Source organism: Littorina saxatilis, linkage group LG10 (assembly GCF_037325665.1).
Source record: "Littorina saxatilis isolate snail1 linkage group LG10, US_GU_Lsax_2.0, whole genome shotgun sequence".
NCBI lineage: Eukaryota > Metazoa > Mollusca > Gastropoda > Littorinimorpha > Littorinidae > Littorina > Littorina saxatilis.
In genome coordinates, this window is record NC_090254.1 from 18,386,822 (window position 1) to 18,407,347 (window position 20,526).

Genomic DNA, 20,526 nt, shown 5'->3' on the forward strand with positions numbered 1-20,526 from the left:
TCAGAAACTAACTCTTTTTGCATTGAAACATGCACCAGAACTGGTGGACACCATCGACAATGTCAAACATGAAATCGAAGCAGTTTGCTTGAGGAAACGGTCGTCAGCAACTCAAACTTCTCTGTTTTCTTTTTTTTAAGAAAATCTGAGGTGACTTTCTTTGTGGCCCCGCCCCCTCCCTCTGTAAGGACCCCCCTCCATAAGGACCGATTTTTGTCAACATTTTCAAGGTCGCTAGAGAGGGGTTCCACTGTACTATGACCAAGTCGAAATTTCGGATAGGACACAATAACAATTCGGTCCCTTCAATTTCGTCTTATCCGGATTTGCCTGTACAGACAAAAGTGGAGTACAGGAGATACACGGATTTTCATCAGATGTGATTGTCACACTTCTAATTATTGTTTTATTTTATCCTTCTGGGTATGCTCTAGGGGATTACGAAGCAGATTTTGTTTATTATATTTATATTTGGAGTTAGGAACACTTCTTTGTTACAACTGTCAAACTTTAGGGTAACGCTTGCGAAATTATTTTTTGAAATAATCTGGATATGACTATAATAAAATTTCAGCAAAATCCCTTCGTAATCCCCCAGAATGTTATATTCTGCACAAACTACAAAAGAAAATATTGCTCTAGCTAAATTACAGCCAGAGAAATCGCGTAACCCAAGACGTAACCGTAGGCAAAATGGCTGAACTGAGAAAAACGACATTGAAGATTGAACACCACAGAAACACTATTGAAACAGACACACAAGGACAAAACTGTGTTATGAATGAACAGCTTAGTTTATTTGAATTGCAAACTACTTAGCCTTTAGCACGTCAGCAGAGAATTTATGCGTCCATCCCTTCTTTCCCTCTGTCAACCAGCATGGGGATACTGCCCCAGCGCTAAACGTGTATCAATGACCCGCGATTCTCGTTTGTATTTGCATGCGAGAATAACGGTATTTTTAACGGTAACTTACTTGAGCCAGAACGAGACTTATTTCCTTCCGTTATCTCGTCGATTTGTTGGTTTCCTCGAAGTTTTCTGCTTTTGTTTTTACATCGATACAGTACTTTGGTGCTTCGACAAGCAAGATGGAGGATGATGAGTTTGAAACTTTCGTTTGAGTTGTTTTTTGACAACAAATCGTAGTGGAATCTGAACGATTTACTGAGGAAGCTCTTCGCAATGAACTGTGTATCGCGGTGAAGAAAATGACACAGTTCGTCAAGACAGTGACGGAATTTACGAAAGTGCAGATTGATACAAACAGTTGCTGATCCAGTTTCGTTCGGGAAATGGCAGGCCCAGCAAACATTACCGATAATCTGACTGATGTTGGATACTTTCTCCTGTTTTTGTTTTTTTTGCGTAGCAAATGCTCAACTTGCTTGTCGAGGAGATACTGCACAGAAACTGACTCAAATTCAGCGCAAAGCAAGCCAGTGCCGAGACGTAAAAAGTGTGCTGCATGGCGTGTTCGGAAATGGCGACCTGTGGATCTGCGTGGAGATCAAAGCTTTCCTCTGTATCGGAAACACCGACAGAATCCAAACTTTGGCCTAGTACCAGCGGAACTACTTGTTGTTGCTAACCGAACTAATAAAGACATTGTCCTCTTTCTTATTTCGAGCCATTGTTATCGTATCAAAGGTTGTTTCTCAAGGAAAAATTCGCTTTCGGTTGTCACCGATCGTTTGATGTGTAACCAGGATGTTGTAAAACCGAGTGAACTTCGGGTGTTCCCGTCATGGCCGAGAGTCTCTTCGGTAGTTTCCGTATGCAAAATTCGTAAGCTGAGCATGCGCACTCACAAAGTAAACTGGTTCCCGATTTCGGTTTATGAAACGAACCAATGGATGTCGAGTACCTTCCAAATAAGGACATTTCCGTTCGATTACGATTGCTGCCTTTGCAACGGACAAGTGGCTGAGTGAATGGAACATTCATCAAAACACTGATGTCATGTTATAGGTCAAGAGCTGCTGCGCAGTTTCGTATGTCGTGAATGCACTGTTTTGCTGAGGACAAAGCCGTAACTAGCCTTTGAAATGAGACATTTTTTGGCGGGGGAATATCGACTACAGAAGACAATCAATGCCACACATGTTCACATTTTGTCTTTATTGACAGATAAATAGGACACTTTTGACAAAAACACCGACACACATGGATGATAGGTATGTTATGGAAACATAATCTGCTAAAATACCCAAAACAGTGTTTTGAACGATTTGGTCAATTTTGCACTGGCCCACCTGCCCTTAATATACTTACCCGAATCACATAGGTAATTCCCTCCCACCTTCCCCGCTTGTAGTTTCTTTGGATTCTAGAAGTCGAATGAGGGTGTCTCGTACTGGGTACGAGATCTGTGTCGTGACACGCTACGGGAGGCAACCCAGGGTAGCAAGCTTGCTACTTTTTTAGCTTGGGTTGCTTCCCTTAGACTATAGACGGGATAGCGTTTCGGTTTACCTAGCATCTCGACTGCGTCAATGCTAATATGTGACTCGGGTAAGTATATTAATCAAATGAAAATTTAATTAAAAATTTTCGATTAACTGTGCCTAAGCAATTTTGCCAGGAAAGACCCTTTTGTCAATCGTGGGATCTTTAACGTGCACACCCAATGTAGTGTACACGGGGGGAGGTTCGGACACCGAAGAGAGTCTGCACACAAAGTTGACTCTGTGAAATAAATTTCCGCCGAACCTGGGATCGAACTCACGCTGACAGCGGCCAACTGAATACAAATCCAGCGCGCTACCAACTGAGCTATATCCCCGCCCACAACAGAAGGTGTCATTTCAAGGGAGGTGTCTGCTCATTGGAGGGGCCTCACGCCACAGGTACCACTGCACAGTGTTAACTCTGATGAAACGACACCCTGTGGGCCAGTGGAAAGTGTTACATATTTATTTCAATATAATAGATAAAGGGACACCAGAAGGTGTCTTCTCATAGGAGGGGCCTCACATGGCAGGTAGCACCCTGTGTAAACGTATTGCAGCATATCACTATCAGCCGGGTGGTGCTGTTAATTAGTGAATTAACCTTTAACAGCGGGGCGGGGATGTAGCTCGGTCGGTAGCGCGCTGGATTTGTATCCAGTTGGCCGCTGTCAGCGTGAGTTCGTCCCCACGTTCGGCGAGAGATTTATTTCTCAGAGTCAACTTTGTGTGCAGACTCTCCTCGGTGTCCGAACACCCCCCGTGTGTACACGCAAGCACAAGACCAAGTGCGCACGAAAAAGATCCTGTAATCCATGTCAGAGTTCGGTGGGTTATAGAAACACGAAAATACCCAGCATGCTTCCTCCGAAAACGGCGTATGGCTGCCTAAATGGCGGGATAAAAAACGGTCATACACGTAAAATTCCACTCGTGCAAAAAACACGAGTGTACGTGGGAGTTTCAGCCCACGAACGCAGAAGAAGAAGAAGAAGAACCTTTAACAGCTGAAGGGTTAGGTTTCATGCTGATTGGATCCTTTCAGTGACTGTGGAGGGAGGGAGAAGAGGAGATTCGGGGATTACAGACTTTAAGATCGACTTGGAGCATTGAAGGCCAATGAAAGGAGAGACAGACAGGTAGAAACAGGTTTCAGCACTTGGCAGTGGGAATAGACCCAAAGACAGAAACAAGCTGATATCCAGAATCTAGAGCACAGACAAAGCATGGGTTTTGCTTGAAGGAGGCATAAAGTCTTGAGAAACAAGAGGCGAAGCCTTCAAGGCTCACGTAAGAAATAGACAAACAGTAACACAAACTCAATCACTCCGTCACACATACACACCCACACACACAGTAAGCTTAGGTGACACTGTGCAAGAAAGAGAGACACTAGATCTAGATCTGTCTGTCTGCATGTAGCCTACTTACAGGGACACGACTGCCAAATAGTCTCGGCCCGCTCAAAATAACAATGACCGAGACCACACACACCACGCGAGAGAGAAAGACGACAGGGAGGCATGCCGTCATGATGCATTAATTGACGTCAAACACTTTTGACCGTGACGTAATCTTATGCGAGCTTTATCCATAGTCTTGGATAACCACTCACACATAGACTCGGAAATGTTAAAGTTTCTACCACAGACATACACACACACACACGCACACACACACGCACACACGCACAAACGCACAGACAGACAAAGTTACGATCGCATAGGCTACACTTCGTGAGCCAAAAAGCAGGTTATTTTAAACAACCAAATCACACAAAGAAAGATCTTGTAAGAGGGACACTAAGACGCACACATGCGCAGGCTTGGGCGCAACAGGCTGTGTAGTGTAGAAAATGAGTAGAACTTGTTCCAAGCTACATACCCGGTATTGAAATTGTGTGAAAGTTGATGATGTAGCGGCTGTTGTATTGAGTAGAACTTGTTCCAAGCTACATATTAAAATTGTGTGAAAGTTGATGATGTAGCGGCTGTTGTATTGTTACCTTTAGGACATCCAGAGCCACGCGCCGGACGACATGCATTTCCGCACCATGGATGAGCTTTTCCCCGTGGGGGCCAGTGTGTTCATGCTGGGCAATCCACACTACGCCTGTCAGGGAGAGGTCAGTTGTCCTTGTTGAGTGCACCTGCACTAAGCTTGTGTGTTCGACTTTTTTATCATCATTAGACAGCAGCACTCCCGTCTTCAGGGAGTTTTAAAATGAAGCCTTTGGAAAGAGGGTTTATAAGTTTGATGTTATTGTACATGTAGGGGAGATAAAGTGTATGTGTGTGTGTGTGTGTGTGTATGTGTGTGGGGGGGGGGGCTAAGTTAATGTGGTGGGAGAGGGAGGGGAGTTTTTTGGTGTGAGGGATGTGTAGTTAAGGCTGTATTGAAAGTTTGATACATGTAGTGGGGATAAAGGGGGGGGGGGGGGGTGCTATGTAAATGTGGTAGATGTGTAGTTAAGGCTGTAATGAAAGTTTTGCTCCATTTCTATCGCATCCTGCTTTGAGATTGATTTTAATTGATTGATTTTAATTGATTGATTTTAATTGATTGATTTTAATTGATTTAACTCATGGTTTTACTCATTTTCTTCTGATTCGCTAATATAAGCTTTATGCTCGAGTACGGATCCTGCATGTTTGATACTATATATATATATATATACTGTTCAAAAAAAGAAACGCATAGTTGCTACTTGCCAAATTTGTTTTATTTTTCGAAAAAATTAACAGAAAATCCAATATTTAGATTATTTGTTTGAAATTTGGTATGGACACAGTTGAATGCACACACAGTTCATTTGCATCTTCAAATCAATCAGTCAATCAATACGATTGGGTGCCGAGGCTGTCAAGTCAGTAGGGGGTGTGACTGCCTTGAGCAGCAACAACTGCCCGGCACCTTCTGGGCATGGACTTGATCAGATGCCGGATATCTTGCTGTGGGATGGTGTCCCACTCCTCCTGAAGTGCCTGCAATAGATCGCGGTGATTTGCCGGCGCTTCTTCTCGCCTGCGCACACGTCTGTCCAATTCATCCCAGAGGTGTTCTATCGGGTTCATGTCTGGCGACATGGATGGCCAGGGAAGCACCTGGACATGGTGGTCGGTGAGGAACTGGGTGGTGAGTCGTGCTGTGTGCGGGCGAGCGTTGTCCTGCTGGAATATGGCATCCTGGTCAGCCAGAAGAGGAAGGGCGTGTGGGCGCAGAATTTCCTCCACGTATCGCTGGGCAGTTATGCGCCCTTGGACGTGCACCAGGGTGCTCCTTCCAGCGGTATTGATCGCCCCCCACACCATGACGCCTCCACCACCATGAACGGGTGCCTCATCCACACAGTTGGGCGCGTAACGTTCGTTTACTCTCCGGTAGACCCTCCTCCGACCATCATGTCGCTGGAGCAGGAAGTAGGACTCGTCGCTGAACCACACGTGTCTCCAGTGATTCCGGACGGTCCAGCGAAGGTGCTGGTTGCCCCACTGCACTCGGTTCTGGCGATGGCGGCGGGTGAGGACAGCTCCTCTGTGAGGTCTGCGAGCTCTCAAACCAGCTTCATGCAGGCGGTTCCGCACGGTCTGGTCCGATAATCGGTGTGGCCCGGGGAGAGCCTGGACAGAAGATGAGGCCGACAGGAAACGATTCCGGAGGTGGCGGAGCCGTATGAAGCGGTCGTGAGCAGCAGTTGTCGCCCTTGGTCTTCCCGCTCGTGGCAAGTCAGCAACGGAGCCAGTGGCTTGAAACCTGACCCACAGTCTACTGATGGTGCTCTGGGACACGTGGAAGTGCCTGGCGATTGCACTTTGACTTTGGCCTGCTTGTAAACGACCCAATGCAATTTGGCGGTCTTCTCTGCTCAATCGGGCCATCTTTCGTCGCTGAATTGTCGTCTGATTTCTTTGTGGCGAACAATCCGCTTTTATGGGTTTTGGAAGACATGGTGAGAGCTCAATATTCCCCGAGTTTCACGAGATTACACTGAAGCATGACGAGTGGTCATGCCAAATGAGCAATTTTGACATTGTAGCCACTGATAACGCATGCGTCACGTGCAGAGCTCACTTGTGGCAATGGACGAAAGGTCGACGACCAGATAAACATTTTCTGCAGTTTGGTGGATATCCTTGTAGCCATATAACTAAATTAACCAAATATTACAAGCTATGCGTTTCTTTTTTTGAACAGTATATATCACAATGCTAAAACTGAATAAAAGTTTTGTTTAAACCAATTGATTTACCTGTGCAGGTGCTGGAGATTGACAACCAGGAGGGGCGTGTGCGTGTGTCCTTCAGTGTCCTGCAGGAACCAGACTTCAGCGCAGTGTGTCAGGGGCGGCAGGTAACGTTTCTGCAAAAGAATTCATTCTAAACCAAAATGAAGAAGAAAAAAAATAAGAAAAAAGGAGAATCAAAATAAAATAACCCTTCTATGATATGAAGGACAGTCCCCTGAAAGTGGCGTATGGCTACCTAAATGGTGGGGTAAAAACGGTCATACATGCAAAAACCCACTTGTGCAAAAAAAACCGAGTGTACGTTGGAGTTTCAGCCCATGAACGACGGGCGGGGTGGTAAGACGTCGGCTTCTTAATCGGAAGGTCGAGGGTTCGAATCCCGGCCGCGGCCGCCTGGTGGGTTAAGTGTGGAGATTTTTCGATCTCCCAGGTCAACTTATGTGCAGACCTGCTAGTGGCTTATCCCCCTTCGTGTGTACACGCAAGCACAAGACCAAGTGCGCACGGAAAAGATCCTGTAATCCATGTCAGAGTTCGGTGGGTTATAGAAACACGAAAATACCCAGCATGCTTCCTCCGAAAGCGGCATATGGCTGCCTTAATGGCGGGGTAAAAACGGTCATACACGTAAAATTCCACTCGTGCAAAAACACGAGTGTACGTGGGAGTTTCAGCCCACGAACGCAGAAGAAGAAGAAGAAGAAGCCCATGAAGACAGAAGAAGAAGGACACCAGGTAGGTAACAAAACTTGAGCATGGACACATGGGTGCTGTCAGTTGTGCTGTGTGATTCATTGCCTTCGACAGCTAAAAGGTTGTTCAGCTAGTACTAAATTGAGACCTACATGGTTCTGTTCTAGAATTAGGCCATATGTAACAGGTACCACCGTACTGTGGCATACCCGACTGGACACGACGCCTGCAATGTATATCAACACTTATAGACTGATCCCAAAGAAATCCTCTCAAGACAAAGGCTACCGTACTTTACTTAGCATGCAGACAGGACAGGACAGTCTACATACAGCTGACAGACTGTACGGTGGAACCCACCTTTTAAGATCTCTGAAAATCTGAGAAAACCAAGTCTTAAAATGGAGGTTAATTTGCAGAGCTTTTGAAAAGAAAATCTAAAAAAAAAGGTCTTAAAAAGGTGGAAGTCTTAAATGAGGGGGGTCTTAAAAGGGAGGTAAATCTTTTTACATGTAGACAGACATTACAGTCAACGCTCAGCTAACAGACTGTACATCATTTTACACGTAGACAGACATTACAGTCAACGCTCAGCTAACAGACTGTACATCATTTTACACGTAGACAGACATTACAGTCAACGCTCAGCTAACAGACTGTACATCATTTTACACGTAGGCAGACATTACAGTCAACGCTCAGCTAACAGACTGTACATCATTTTACACGTAGGCAGACATTACAGTCAACGCTCAGCTAACAGACTGTACATCATTTTACACGTAGGCAGACAAGACATTACAGGCAACGCTCAGCTAACAGACTGTACATCATTTTACACGTAGGCAGACATTACAGTCAACGCTCAGCTAACAGACTGTACATCATTTTACACGTAGGCAGACATTACAGTCAACGCTCAGCTAACAGACTGTACATCTTTTTACATGTAGACAGACATTACAGTCAACGCTCAGCTAACAGACTGGACATCATTTTACACGTATGCAGACATTACAGTCAAGCTGATAGACAAACATTTGTGTTACAGTATGAAGACAGACAGTACATGCCAGGCTACGTTGCTGCACAGCGGCTCGGCATCAGCAAACACCTGCTGGCGCGCATCACTGGAACCATTCTCATCCTGCGAGGCGATGGTGGAAACACGGAATCCAAGGCCAACATCGGTCTCAACCTCAAGTTCACCAAGCGCGGCGAGGAGGTGCCTGGTTACACCAAGAAGACCGACGACGGCTGGCTGTACTCCGACAAGTGTCTGGAGACCATCAACAAGTATCTCGCTGAGTGAGTTCACATTCTTCTATCTTAATGTCCCTACAACCGGTAAGTCTATATGGGACCGATGCAAGTTTCCTTTCATAGTTCATCAGAGGGGAGGTTGCAACATGGAATAGAGTTGGTTCCAGCAGAGATGTTGCTAGGACAGATTTTCAATGGCAGATTTGACAAAATTGACAAAAAGGTAACTATCTTCCAAAGTTTAAGGCAGACCTTTGTGGCACGTTTTCCTCAGCGTGAGAAAAAATTGGAAGAACTGTCAAAATGACGGCACAGCATTGGCAATTTCAAAGATGTGTATGTGTTGTGGTAACTGCCCACGCCAAGCAACATCCCTGTCTTAGTGTCAGGTTGACCAAGTACTGGGGGATGGGGGTACACCCTGCTGGCTGGCCTCTGAGAAATACCACGAATGCAGGTTGTTTTTGAGTGATTTGCTGTGACTGAATGAGGACTTGCAATGATTGTGACAGGTTCTCAGACATGTTGGAGTACATCGCTACCTCTCACACAGGCAACAGTGACATCTACACGGAAGTTGAGCTGTTCCCCGAGGAAAGGTGAGTGTTGCTTACAAGCATGTGCGTCCTTGTCTCAATAACAACCCCCTACCCACAACAACCATCCCAAAGGATCGCTGACAACTTTTTCTTATAATTCGCCTTTCGATAGCGACTACCTTTCTAGGGACCAAGTGGAAAGGGTTGTTCGACTGTACTGTTGAAAGCACAATTTGATGCAAGCTTTGGAATTGGACATGCTGTGTGTTGCATCAAAGAACACCAGAATACCGTTTTTACAGTCGACGGCACAACTCATGGTTGGGCAGCTTAAAGGCATACTAACGCACTCCCGTGTTTACAAAGTGTAGTTTGCCCACAATCGATGTCAAACGCACCATAAGACCATATAATGATGATATGTCACCATGCGCGGACCATAATACATGCATTACAGCTTGTTCTAGCCTCTGAAAAAGTGAGGATGTCAACAAAGCCGCGGTGTTAGCTCCCTTGCATCAACGTTACATGTGTTGCCAAATCTATAAATAGGACCATCTAGATCAAAATAAAAATTCAAATATCTCAACATTTAAGGGCTCCTAGACCACAATATTTTGCAGGGAACTTAATTTAGTCTGTCTCCAGCTCTGGGTAAAGCAATTAGCGTGTATATTCATCAGCTTTCTATGCCTTTGAGGAAGAACTGTTGAAATCTCCTTTGATAGTTTGGGACATGATGTGTGTGTGTGTGTGTGTGTTACAGTGGCAAGACACTAAAGGAGACCCTGAAGTTTCTGGAGGAGTTGCCATCCTCTCAGGTCAAGTCCATGAAAAGTGGCGCCAACATCTTGGGTGACTCTACCATGCTGGCCGTTGAAAGCGCTGTGGATGAGGTGGTGGTAAGTCACTTTACTTGTCAGGGGAAAGAGAGTTGGAGAGACGTGTGGGGATGGGGGGGGGGGGGGGGGGGGGGTATTTGTTAGTGAGAAAGTAGAGGGACTGACTGAAGATTGAGGAAGAAGACTGATTGGTTTATTACTCCCAATCCTAGGCTATGAGCCCTTTCAACATAAGGGGGGGGGGGGGGGGTGTTATTAGTTAGTGAGAAAGAAGAGGGACTGACTGAAGATTGAGGAAGAAGACTGATTGGTTTATTACTCCCAGTCCTAGGCTATGAGCCCTTTCAGCATAAGGGGGGGGGGGGGGGGTGTTATTTGTTAGTGAGAAAGAAGAGGGACTGACTGAAGATTGAGGAAGAAGACTGATTGGTTTATTACTCCCAGTCCTAGGCTATGAGCCCTTTCAGCATAAGGACGGGGGGGGGGGGGGGGGGGGGGGGGGAGGGGGGGGGGGTACAAGGTCTGTGTCTAAAGAGAGAGGAGATAGAAAGTGTGAGAGTGTTTGTGAGAAGGAGAATGAGCATATTGTGAAAAAGAGAGAGAGTGTGTGTGTGTGTGTGTGTGTGTGTGTGTGTGTGTGTGTGTGTGTGTGTGTGTGTGTGTGTGTGTGTGTGTGAGGGAGACAGACAGGCACACAAAAAGAGATTGTGCAGGGTTATGATGGTAGTTACGAGCCTGGCAGAAACTAAGAAAGTGCCTGTGAACATTAACTGTTTTATTTTCTTTGTTTGTAGTAATATTTTTTTTTAAAACTTTTTTGATTAGTGTTGTCTCTGTGTTATTTTCTGTGTAGGATCTTTTTTCCTTTTTTTTTTTTTTTACTAGTGTTGTCTTTGTACATGTCATGACACTTCTGTGGTTGTTGATGTTGTGTGTTTCAGGAACTGAACAAGAAGAGACAGAAGAAGGTGAAGATGCAGGTCAAACCACATCTCATCTACAGGGTAAGTATTAGTGGTTTTCTGCCTGGTCCAACTAAGACGGATGTAAACTTTGGACCAAGTCATACCTAACGCGTCACACTACAGTTTAACCTCTTGCACAGTGACCTTAGTTTGATAAAAGAGTGCAAGCTTGAGCAATAGTATTGAAACTTACTGAACGTCATTCTTTTTTTTCCAGCCGCTTCCAAACCAAGGCACCTTGGAGCCAGACCCCGGCACAGTGTTTGAGATGTTGGACCGCGTGGTGGTGGTCAAGATGGGCTACTCTGTGCCCTTCGGTCTGCGGGGCACGGTCATCGGCATTCATCCCGCAGAGAACCCCATGGACACCATGCTGGACGTCATCTTTGACAAGGAGTTTGTGGGTGGAATCTTGTTGAGGTGTGTGTAGGCTGGGATCTTAGTGCTTACAATGTGTCATCTTTGACAAGGAGTTTGTGGGTGGAGTCTTGTTGAGGTGTGTGTAGGCTGGGATCTTAGTGCTTACAATGTGTCATCTTTGACCAGGAGTTTGTGGGTGGAGTCTTGTTGAGGTGTGTGTAGGTTGGGATCTTAGTGCTTACAATGTGTCATCTTTGACAAGGAGTTTGTGGGTGGAGTCTTGTTGAGGTGTGTGTAGGCTGGGATCTTAGTGCTTACAATGTGTCATCTTTGACCAGGAGTTTGTGGGTGGAATCTTGTTGAGGTGTGTGTAGGCTGGGATCTTAGTGCTTACAATGTGTCATCTTTGACAAGGAGTTTGTGGGTGGAATCTTGTTGAGGTGTGTGTAGGCTGGGATCTTAGTGCTTACAATGTGTCATCTTTGACAAGGAGTTTGTGGGTGGAATCTTGTTGAGGTGTGTGTAGGTTGGGATCTTAGTGCTTACAATGTGTCATCTTTGACCAGGAGTTTGTGGGTGGAATCTTGTTGAGGTGTGTGTAGGTTGGGATCTTAGTGCTTACAATGTGTCATCTTTGACCAGGAGTTTGTGGGTGGAGTCTTGTTGAGGTGTGTTTAGGCTGGGATCTTAGTGCTTACAATGTGTCATCTTTGACAAGGAGTTTGTGGGTGGAATCTTGTTGAGGTGTGTGTAGGCTGGGATCTTAGTGCTTACAATGTGTCATCTTTGACAAGGAGTTTGTGGGTGGAATCTTGTTGAGGTGTGTGTAGGCTGGGATCTTAGTGCTTACAATGTGTCATCTTTGACCAGGAGTTTGTGGGTGGAGTCTTGTTGAGGTGTGTGTAGGTTGGGATCTTAGTGCTTACAATGTGTCATCTTTGACCAGGAGTTTGTGGGTGGAGTCTTGTTGAGGTGTGTGTAGGCTGGGATCTTAGTGCTTACAATGTGTCATCTTTGACCAGGAGTTTGTGGGTGGAATCTTGTTGAGGTGTGTGTAGGCTGGGATCTTAGTGCTTACAATGTGTCATCTTTGACCAGGAGTTTGTGGGTGGAGTCTTGTTGAGGTGTGTGTAGGTTGGGATCTTAGTGCTTACAATGTGTCATATTTGACAAGGAGTTTGCGGGTGGAATCTTGTTGAGGTGTGTGTAGGTTGGGATCTTAGTGCTTACAATGTGTCATCTTTGACCAGGAGTTTGTGGGTGGAATATTGTTGAGGTGTGTGTAGGCTGGGATCTTAGTGCTTACAATATGTCATCTTTGACAAGGAGTTTGTGGGTGGAATCTTGTTAAGGTGTGTGTAGGCTGGGATCTTAGTGCTTACAATGTGTCATCTTTGACAAGGAGTTTGTGGGTGGAATATTGTTGAGGTGTGTGTAGGCTGGGATCTTAGTGCTTACAATATGTCATCTTTGACAAGGAGTTTGTGGGTGGAATCTTGTTGAGGTGTGTGTAGGCTGGGATCTTAGTGCTTACAATGTGTCATCTTTGACCAGGAGTTTGTGGGTGGAGTCTTGTTGAGGTGTGTGTAGGTTGGGATCTTAGTGCTTACAATGTGTCATCTTTGACCAGGAGTTTGTGGGTGGAGTCTTGTTGAGGTGTGTGTAGGTTGGGATCTTAGTGCTTACAATGTGTCATCTTTGACCAGGAGTTTGTGGGTGGAATCTTGTTGAGGTGTGTGTAGGCTGGGATCTTAGTGCTTACAATGTGTCATCTTTGACCAGGAGTTTGTGGGTGGAGTCTTGTTGAGGTGTGTGTAGGTTGGGATCTTAGTGCTTACAATGTGTCATCTTTGACCAGGAGTTTGTGGGTGGAGTCTTGTTGAGGTGTGTGTAGGCTGGGATCTTAGTGCTTACAATGTGTCATCTTTGACAAGGAGTTTGTGGGTGGAATCTTGTTGAGGTGTGTGTAGGCTGGGATCTTAGTGCTTACAATGTGTCATCTTTGACCAGGAGTTTGTGGGTGGAGTCTTGTTGAGGTGTGTGTAGGTTGGGATCTTAGTGCTTACAATGTGTCATATTTGACAAGGAGTTTGCGGGTGGAATCTTGTTGAGGTGTGTGTAGGTTGGGATCTTAGTGCTTACAATGTGTCATCTTTGACAAGGAGTTTGTGGGTGGAATCTTGTTGAGGTGTGTGTAGGCTGGGATCTTAGTGCTTACAATGTGTCATCTTTGACCAGGAGTTTGTGGGTGGAGTCTTGTTGAGGTGTGTGTAGGCTGGGATCTTAGTGCTTACAATGTGTCATCTTTGACAAGGAGTTTGTGGGTGGAATCTTGTTGAGGTGTGTGTAGGCTGGGATCTTAGTGCTTACAATGTGTCATCTTTGACAAGGAGTTTGTGGGTGGAATCTTGTTGAGGTGTGTGTAGGCTGGGATCTTAGTGCTTACAATGTGTCATCTTTGACCAGGAGTTTGTGGGTGGAATCTTGTTGAGGTGTGTGTAGGTTGGGATCTTAGTGCTTACAATGTGTCATCTTTGACAAGGAGTTTGCGGGTGGAATCTTGTTGAGGTGTGTGTAGGTTGGGATCTTAGTGCCTACAATGCGATTTGGGAGGGGATAGGGGTGTGTCTGTGATTTTAGGTGTGTTTTCAGTTCCATTTGCTCCTGTCTGTGTCTAGAATGCCACCAGCATTTTCTATCTGGTTAGATCCCACTGTGTGTTTATCTGTCATTACACTCACTAAATTACAGGACATTTACTTTTGCAGAAGCTTATTTGAACTTGTCATAGTGCACTATTAAATTACATATTCTTACTCCAATTCTCATAAATGCATTGATTTCAATCTCATATGCTAGATGTAAAAAAACTACTCAAATTACCTGTCCTTGCAAGGGTGGTAACCAAGCTAAAAACAGACGATGCCTTGTCCCACCTGGTTACCCTTAACCCACCGCGCACCACGTGAGCGCCGGCATCCGGAATAATCATTTTCGATTTTCGACGACACACGTCAGACGTGCAGAATTCGTCTGTTCACTTGGCTTTCCCTAGCCCTTGTCTTTGTGACTTTATGGGCTTGGGGGGGCCTTTACCTGTTCGCCTTTCTTTTGGTGAGACCTGCCCTTTTTTTTGACTCACATGCGAAGCAAAAGTGAGTCTATGTACTCACCCGAGTCGTCCGTCCGTCCGTCCGTCCGGCCGGACGTCCGTCCGGACGTCCGTCCGTCCGGAAAACTTTAACGTTGGATATTTCTTGGACACTATTCAGTCTATCAGTACCAAATTTGGCAAGATGGTGTATGATGACAAGGCCCCCAAAAACATACATAGCATCTTGACCTTGCTTCAAGGTCAAGGTCGCAGGGGCCATAAATGTTGCCTAAAAAACAGCTATTTTTCACATTTTTCCCATTTTCTCTGAAGTTTTTGAGATTCAATACCTCACCTATATATGATATATAGGGCAAAGTAAGCCCCATCTTTTGATACCAGTTTGGTTTACCTTGCTTCAAGGTCAAGGTCACAGGAGCTCTTCAAAGTTGGATTGTATACATATTTTGAAGTGACCTTGACCCTGAACTATGGAAGATAACTGTTTCAAACTTAAAAATTATGTGGGGCACATGTTATGCTTTCATCATGAGACACATTTGGTCACATATGATCAAGGTCAAGGTCACTTTGACCCTTATGAAATGTGACCAAAATAAGGTAGTGAACCACTAAAAGTGACCATATCTCATGGTAGAAAGAGCCAATAAGCACCATTGTACTTCCTATGTCTTGAATTAACAGCTTTGTGTTGCATGACCTTGGATGACCTTGAACTTGGGTCAAGGTCACATGTATTTTGGTAGGAAAAATGTGTAAAGCATGTGAGTCGTATGGGCTTTGCCCTTCTTGTTATTGAATTGAATTGTTGTTTGGTAGCTGCTTAATTACAGCTGCTATGTGAACTAGCAGGAAGGAGCAAGTTCTCACTCCCTGTCAGACAGAGTTTACAGGATTCTGATTTGGTTTCTTTCACACTAAATAAATTTCTCAGGGGAATATCTCTCTGGCCGGCTCTATAATCTGGCCGACTCGCTCAGCAGGATGCTACGAGTATACAGTCTTGCTGAAAAATTGCATTGCGTTCAGTTTCATTCTGTGAGTTCGACAGCTTGACTAAATGTTGTATTTTTGCCTTACGCGACTTGTTAAAACTTGATTTTCTCCGATTTTTGGAGGTCTTAAAAGGGGTGGTTGACTATGCACTGTGCTGGAGAAACTAACAAATATACACTTGTGTTCCTCAGATGCTCCACAAAGAGAGGTTACAGAGTGCCACCTGTGTCTGTGCTCAACTTGACGCACGGCGAGACAAGAAAACATGGCCGACAACAAAAGCAGAAGCAAGCCGCCGCCCCGCCTCCAACCAATCCCTGGCAACAAAAACAAACAGCAGGTCACGGTTACCAGGGCAACAGGCAAGGGCAAGGTCAGGGGTCATACTCCCAAGGTCAAGGCCAGGGGTCATACTCCCAAGGACAAGGTCAGGGGTCATACTCTCAAGGACAAGGTCAGGGGTCATACTCTTCCCTGATGAGAAACGAAGGTCATCGGCAGGGAGGCGGAGGAGAAGGAGGAGGAGGTGGAGGTTACAGCATGATGACCAGGGGTCAGGTGAGCGAGATTCTCCTGTTATTTTAGGACAATTATTGTTGAAATTGCTATGGCTCAAAAGCTGTGTCACCGGCACGGTTGGCCTAGTGGTAAGGCGTCCGCCCCGTGAGCGGGAGGTCGTGGGTTCGAACCCCGGCCGGGTCATACCTAAGACTTTAAAATTGGCAATCTAGTGGCTGCTCCGCCTGGCGTCTGGCATTATGGGGTTAGTGCTAGGACTGGTTGGTCCAGTGTCAGAATAATGTGACTGGGTGAGACATGAAGCCTGTGCTGCGACTTCTGTCTTGTGTGTGGCGCACGTTAAATGTCAAAGCAGCACCGCCCTGATATGGCCCTTCGTGGTCGGCTGGGCGTTAAGCAAACAAAAAAACAAACAAAAAGCTGTGTCTTTATGAAAAGTTCTCTGTTGTGGTGTTCTTCTCCTGCCTGTGTTGATCACACATCAGATACCAAAGAATGAATGAATGAAATTTATTTGTGGCTCGCAGAGAAAAAGGAATGATGAGACTTGTGTGCTATTTTAGGATCCCAAATCTGGGTACAACGTGTACGGGTTTCAGCCCCAGGCCCAGGCTCAGGCCCAGCCACAGTTTGTCACACCCAAGTTGGCCACGTCTCCACCCAAAGCCTCCAGAGTGCCCCCTTCAAACATGGTGAGTCAAGGCTAGTGGATTCATTGACAGAAAAAAAAGAGTACACAAAGGATGACAAAATAGTTAGGAGATCTGGTTGAAATGTAAGCTATCTTCAACAAATAGTTAGGAGATCTGGTTGAAATGTAAGCTATCTTCAACAAATACTTAGGAGATCTGGTTGAAATGTAAGCTATCTTCAACAAATACTTAGGAGATCTGGTTGAAATGTAAGCTATCTTCAACAAATAGTTAGGAGATCTGGTTGAAATGTAAGCTATCTTCAACAAATAGTTAGGAGATCTGGTTGAAATGTAAGCTATCTTCAACTCATTTTATTTATTTTATTTGCAGACCAGCGTGTCAAAATCAGACAACAGTGACTTCACCAACATCTGGAACCAACTGCTGCAGTCCAACATTCCTGGAGGCCCCGTAATGGCTCCCAAGACCTCACAGCCTGGCGGCATGGGATCGCCCATCTTCAATGCCACCTCACTGCAGTCCGCGGCTGAAAAGTTGGGCAAGATTGCTCCGCCCTCTGCCGACTCTGAAGAAGAGGAGCATGAACCACCGACAGGAATCTTGGTGGATTTGTCGGAGTCCGGGGAGACGTCAGATGCTGTGTCGGAAAGGGCAAAGTCAGAATCCCCATCCAGCGGGCGTGGGTCAAAGGATGCCAAGACGAGAAAAATGAGAATCATCACCAACTCCAACAGGGGTCAGCCCAAAGCAGCCACTGGCCAAGCTGTGTCTGATCAGAAATCCCCCAACGTCCTTGAGCTGTTTCAGAAGGCGGAAAAGGTGCGAGAAGCGCAGTCCAAAAGTCCATCGCAGCCCGAGGCACAGACCGAATCGGTCCAGGCTTTCTTTGACCAGGCAGCAGCAATGTTCGGTGATTCAGCTCAGTCCGTAGGAGATTCGGACAAAACGCCAGCAAGCAAATCACAGTCTAAAAGTCCCTCTCAGCCAGAGGCACAGACGGACAGAGTGCAGGCGATGTTTGAGCTGGCAACGAGGGCAGTGTCCATGTCAGCTGACCCAGAGGCGTCCTCGGCCGAGCTCAACTCGCTGTTTGCTGCCCTGCAGACGGCACCCAAGTCGACCTCTCCGTCCAACGCGGGAGCTTCCGCTCAGCCCCCTTCTGAAGTGAGTGTTGTTTTATGGTGTGTGGTTCATGAACAAAGGGAAGTAAGCGCTCTAAATGCATACAACGTGTGTAATAGAGTAAGTGAGAGTTACTCGGAACCATTCTCCTGGCACCTGAGAGAATAACAAGCATTAAAATGAACAAGCGACTTTTATCCTCATATTGTTTTATTGTGTGTGGATCAGTTTGAAACAGTTTTTTTGGAGGTGGGATTAACTGGCTGACTGGTGGACTGAATGTCTGGCTGAATGACTGACTGAATGACTGACTGGTGGACTGAATGACTGAATGACTGACTGGTGGACTGAATGTCTGGCTGAATGACTGACTGGTGGACTGAATGACTGAATGACTGACTGGTGGACTGAATGACTGACTGGTGGACTGAATGACTGAATGACTGACTGGTGGACTGAATGACTGGCTGAATGACTGACTGGTGGACTGAATGTCTGGCTGAATGACTGACTGGTGGACTGAATGACTGACTGAATGACTGACTGGTGGACTGAATGACTGACTGGTGGACTGAATGACTGGCTGAATGACTGACTGGTGGACTGAATGTCTGGCTGAATGACTGACTGGTGGACTGAATGTCTGGCTGGTGGACTGAATGTCTGGCTGGTTAACTGACTGGTGGACTGACTGACTGACTGGTGGACTGAATGACTGGCTGAATGACTGACTGGTGGACTGAATGACTGACTGGTGGACTGAATGACTGGCTGAATGACTGACTGGTGGACTGAATGACTGGCTGAATGACTGACTTGTGGACTGAATGTCTGGCTGGTTAACTGACTGGTGGACTGACTGACTGACTGACTGACTGGCAGTTTGGCCGACTGACAGACTGAGGACTGGGGGACTAATTGGTTGAGGGTGATCGACCAGTTGATTGTTTGACTGACTTGTTGACTGACTCGCTGACTGAATATAATGAATGAATGAGCGATGGAAACTCGGTTCATTAATGAATGGTAGTCCTGATTTGTGCAGGTTAAAGATAGGTTGAAATTTGAAACATGTACATGCTGAAAAATTGCAAGTTTATCAAAGTTACCTAAAAAAAAAATGTTTAAAACCAAAGAAATGCACTGCATGAACTCAGTGAATCTTGTTTATCACAAATATGTGTACCCCCCGCGGGTTAGGGGGAAGAATTTACCCGATGCTCCCCAGCATGTCGTAAGAGGCGACTAACGGATTCTGTTTCTCTTTTTACCCTTGTTAAGTGTTTCTTGTATAGAATATAGTCAATTTTTGTAAAGATTTTAGTCAAGCAGTATGTAAGAAATGTTAGGTCCTTTGTACTGGAAACTTGCATTCTCCCAGTAAGGTAATACATTGTACTACGTTGCAAGCCCCTGGAGCAAATTTTTTATTAATGCTTTTGTGAACAAGAAACAATTGACAAGTGGCTCTATCCCATCTCCCCCCTTTCCCCGTCGCGATATAACCTTCGTGGTTGAAAACGACGTTAAACACCAAAGAAAGAAAAGAAAGAAAAGAAATATGTGTGTGTTTGTTTCAGGATGGCAGTGCAGCTCTGAGACAAATGCTGAAGATTGGTGTAGAGGACAACCAGAGTTCTCAATCGGTCAGCAAACCTGTCGGTCAGCAATCTACCTACGGCAGACAGGTCTCTCTGCAGGAGCTGTTTGACGGTAAGCATGAAGTACAGAAAGCGCCCGTGTGAGTTTTCAGCTCAGACGACAACAGTAAATTTATTGCATGTGATTCTTTGTCAAAAAACAAGAGTTGTAGGCTATGGGAACATTTGTTTCATGACAAAACAAAACGTTACATTTGTTTTGTTTTGTTTTGTTTTGTCAATAATTAAACATTCCCCTGACCTGCAATTCTTGTTTTTGTGATTCTGAATTTCGGATCATTAGCAGTCGATCTGTTTTAGAATTTCTGTGATTCTTTGGTTATATTTTGCTTTCTGTGCAGGAGGAGATAACAGGAAAAGAAATGTGATTAAAATAATTCTTGCAGATTTAGACACCTGAAGAAGATAAACATTCCACTGCTTTGCTTACCGTCTACCAAATTACCACTAAGTGTCATCTGAGCAAAAATGGCTGTGTACTTAGTCCCACATTTCACCGCTACTCGCCTCTTCTTGTATTCAGGTTTACCGTGATGATTTGTACACTACAGTGGAACCTCCCTTTTAAGACCTCTAACAATCTGAAAAGAGGGAGACTTGAAATGGAGAAACTGAAAATCTGTAAAGAGGGAGACTTAAAATGGAGGAACTGAAAATCTGAAAAGAGGGAGACTTAAAATGGAGGAACTGAAAATCTGAAAAGAGGGAGACTTAAAATGGAGGAACTGAAAATCTGAAAAGAGGGAGACTTAAAATGGAGAAACTGAAAATCTGTAAAGAGGGAGACTTAAAATGGAGGAACTGAAAATCTGAAAAGAGGGAGACTTAAAATGGAGGAACTGAAAATCTGTAAAGAGGTAGACTTAAAATGGAGGAACTGAAAATCTGAAAGAGAGGGAGACTTAAAATGGAGGAACTGAAAATCTGTAAAGAGGGAGACTTAAAATGGAGGAACTGAAAATCTGTAAAGAGAGGGAGTCTTAAAATGGAGGAACTGAAAATCTGTAAAGAGGTAGACTTAAAATGGAGGAACTGAAAATCTGAAAGAGAGGGAGACTTAAAATGGAGGAACTGAAAATCTGTAAAAAGGGAGACTTAA

The 20,526-nt window shown here is 45.2% G+C and overlaps 1 protein-coding gene across 4 annotated transcripts in view; it reads left to right on the plus strand.

Moving 5' to 3' along the window:
• The window catches only part of LOC138978321 (5'-3' exoribonuclease 1-like), a 71,840-nt gene that overhangs the window by 37,357 nt on the left and 13,957 nt on the right, over positions 1 to 20,526 (plus strand). For 3 of the 4 annotated variants that reach the window (XM_070351027.1, XM_070351029.1, XM_070351028.1), the window contains exons 23-33: positions 4,462 to 4,575; positions 6,708 to 6,800; positions 8,441 to 8,697; positions 9,165 to 9,251; positions 9,958 to 10,093; positions 10,975 to 11,037; positions 11,216 to 11,418; positions 15,661 to 16,027; positions 16,552 to 16,680; positions 17,014 to 17,808; positions 19,347 to 19,479. In XM_070351027.1, the coding sequence (XP_070207128.1) occupies positions 4,462 to 4,575; positions 6,708 to 6,800; positions 8,441 to 8,697; positions 9,165 to 9,251; positions 9,958 to 10,093; positions 10,975 to 11,037; positions 11,216 to 11,418; positions 15,661 to 16,027; positions 16,552 to 16,680; positions 17,014 to 17,808; positions 19,347 to 19,479 (2,377 nt within the window). The remainder of the gene's footprint in view (positions 1 to 4,461; positions 4,576 to 6,707; positions 6,801 to 8,440; positions 8,698 to 9,164; positions 9,252 to 9,957; positions 10,094 to 10,974; positions 11,038 to 11,215; positions 11,419 to 15,660; positions 16,028 to 16,551; positions 16,681 to 17,013; positions 17,809 to 19,346; positions 19,480 to 20,526) is intronic. The other variant, XM_070351030.1, reaches the window with a different exon arrangement.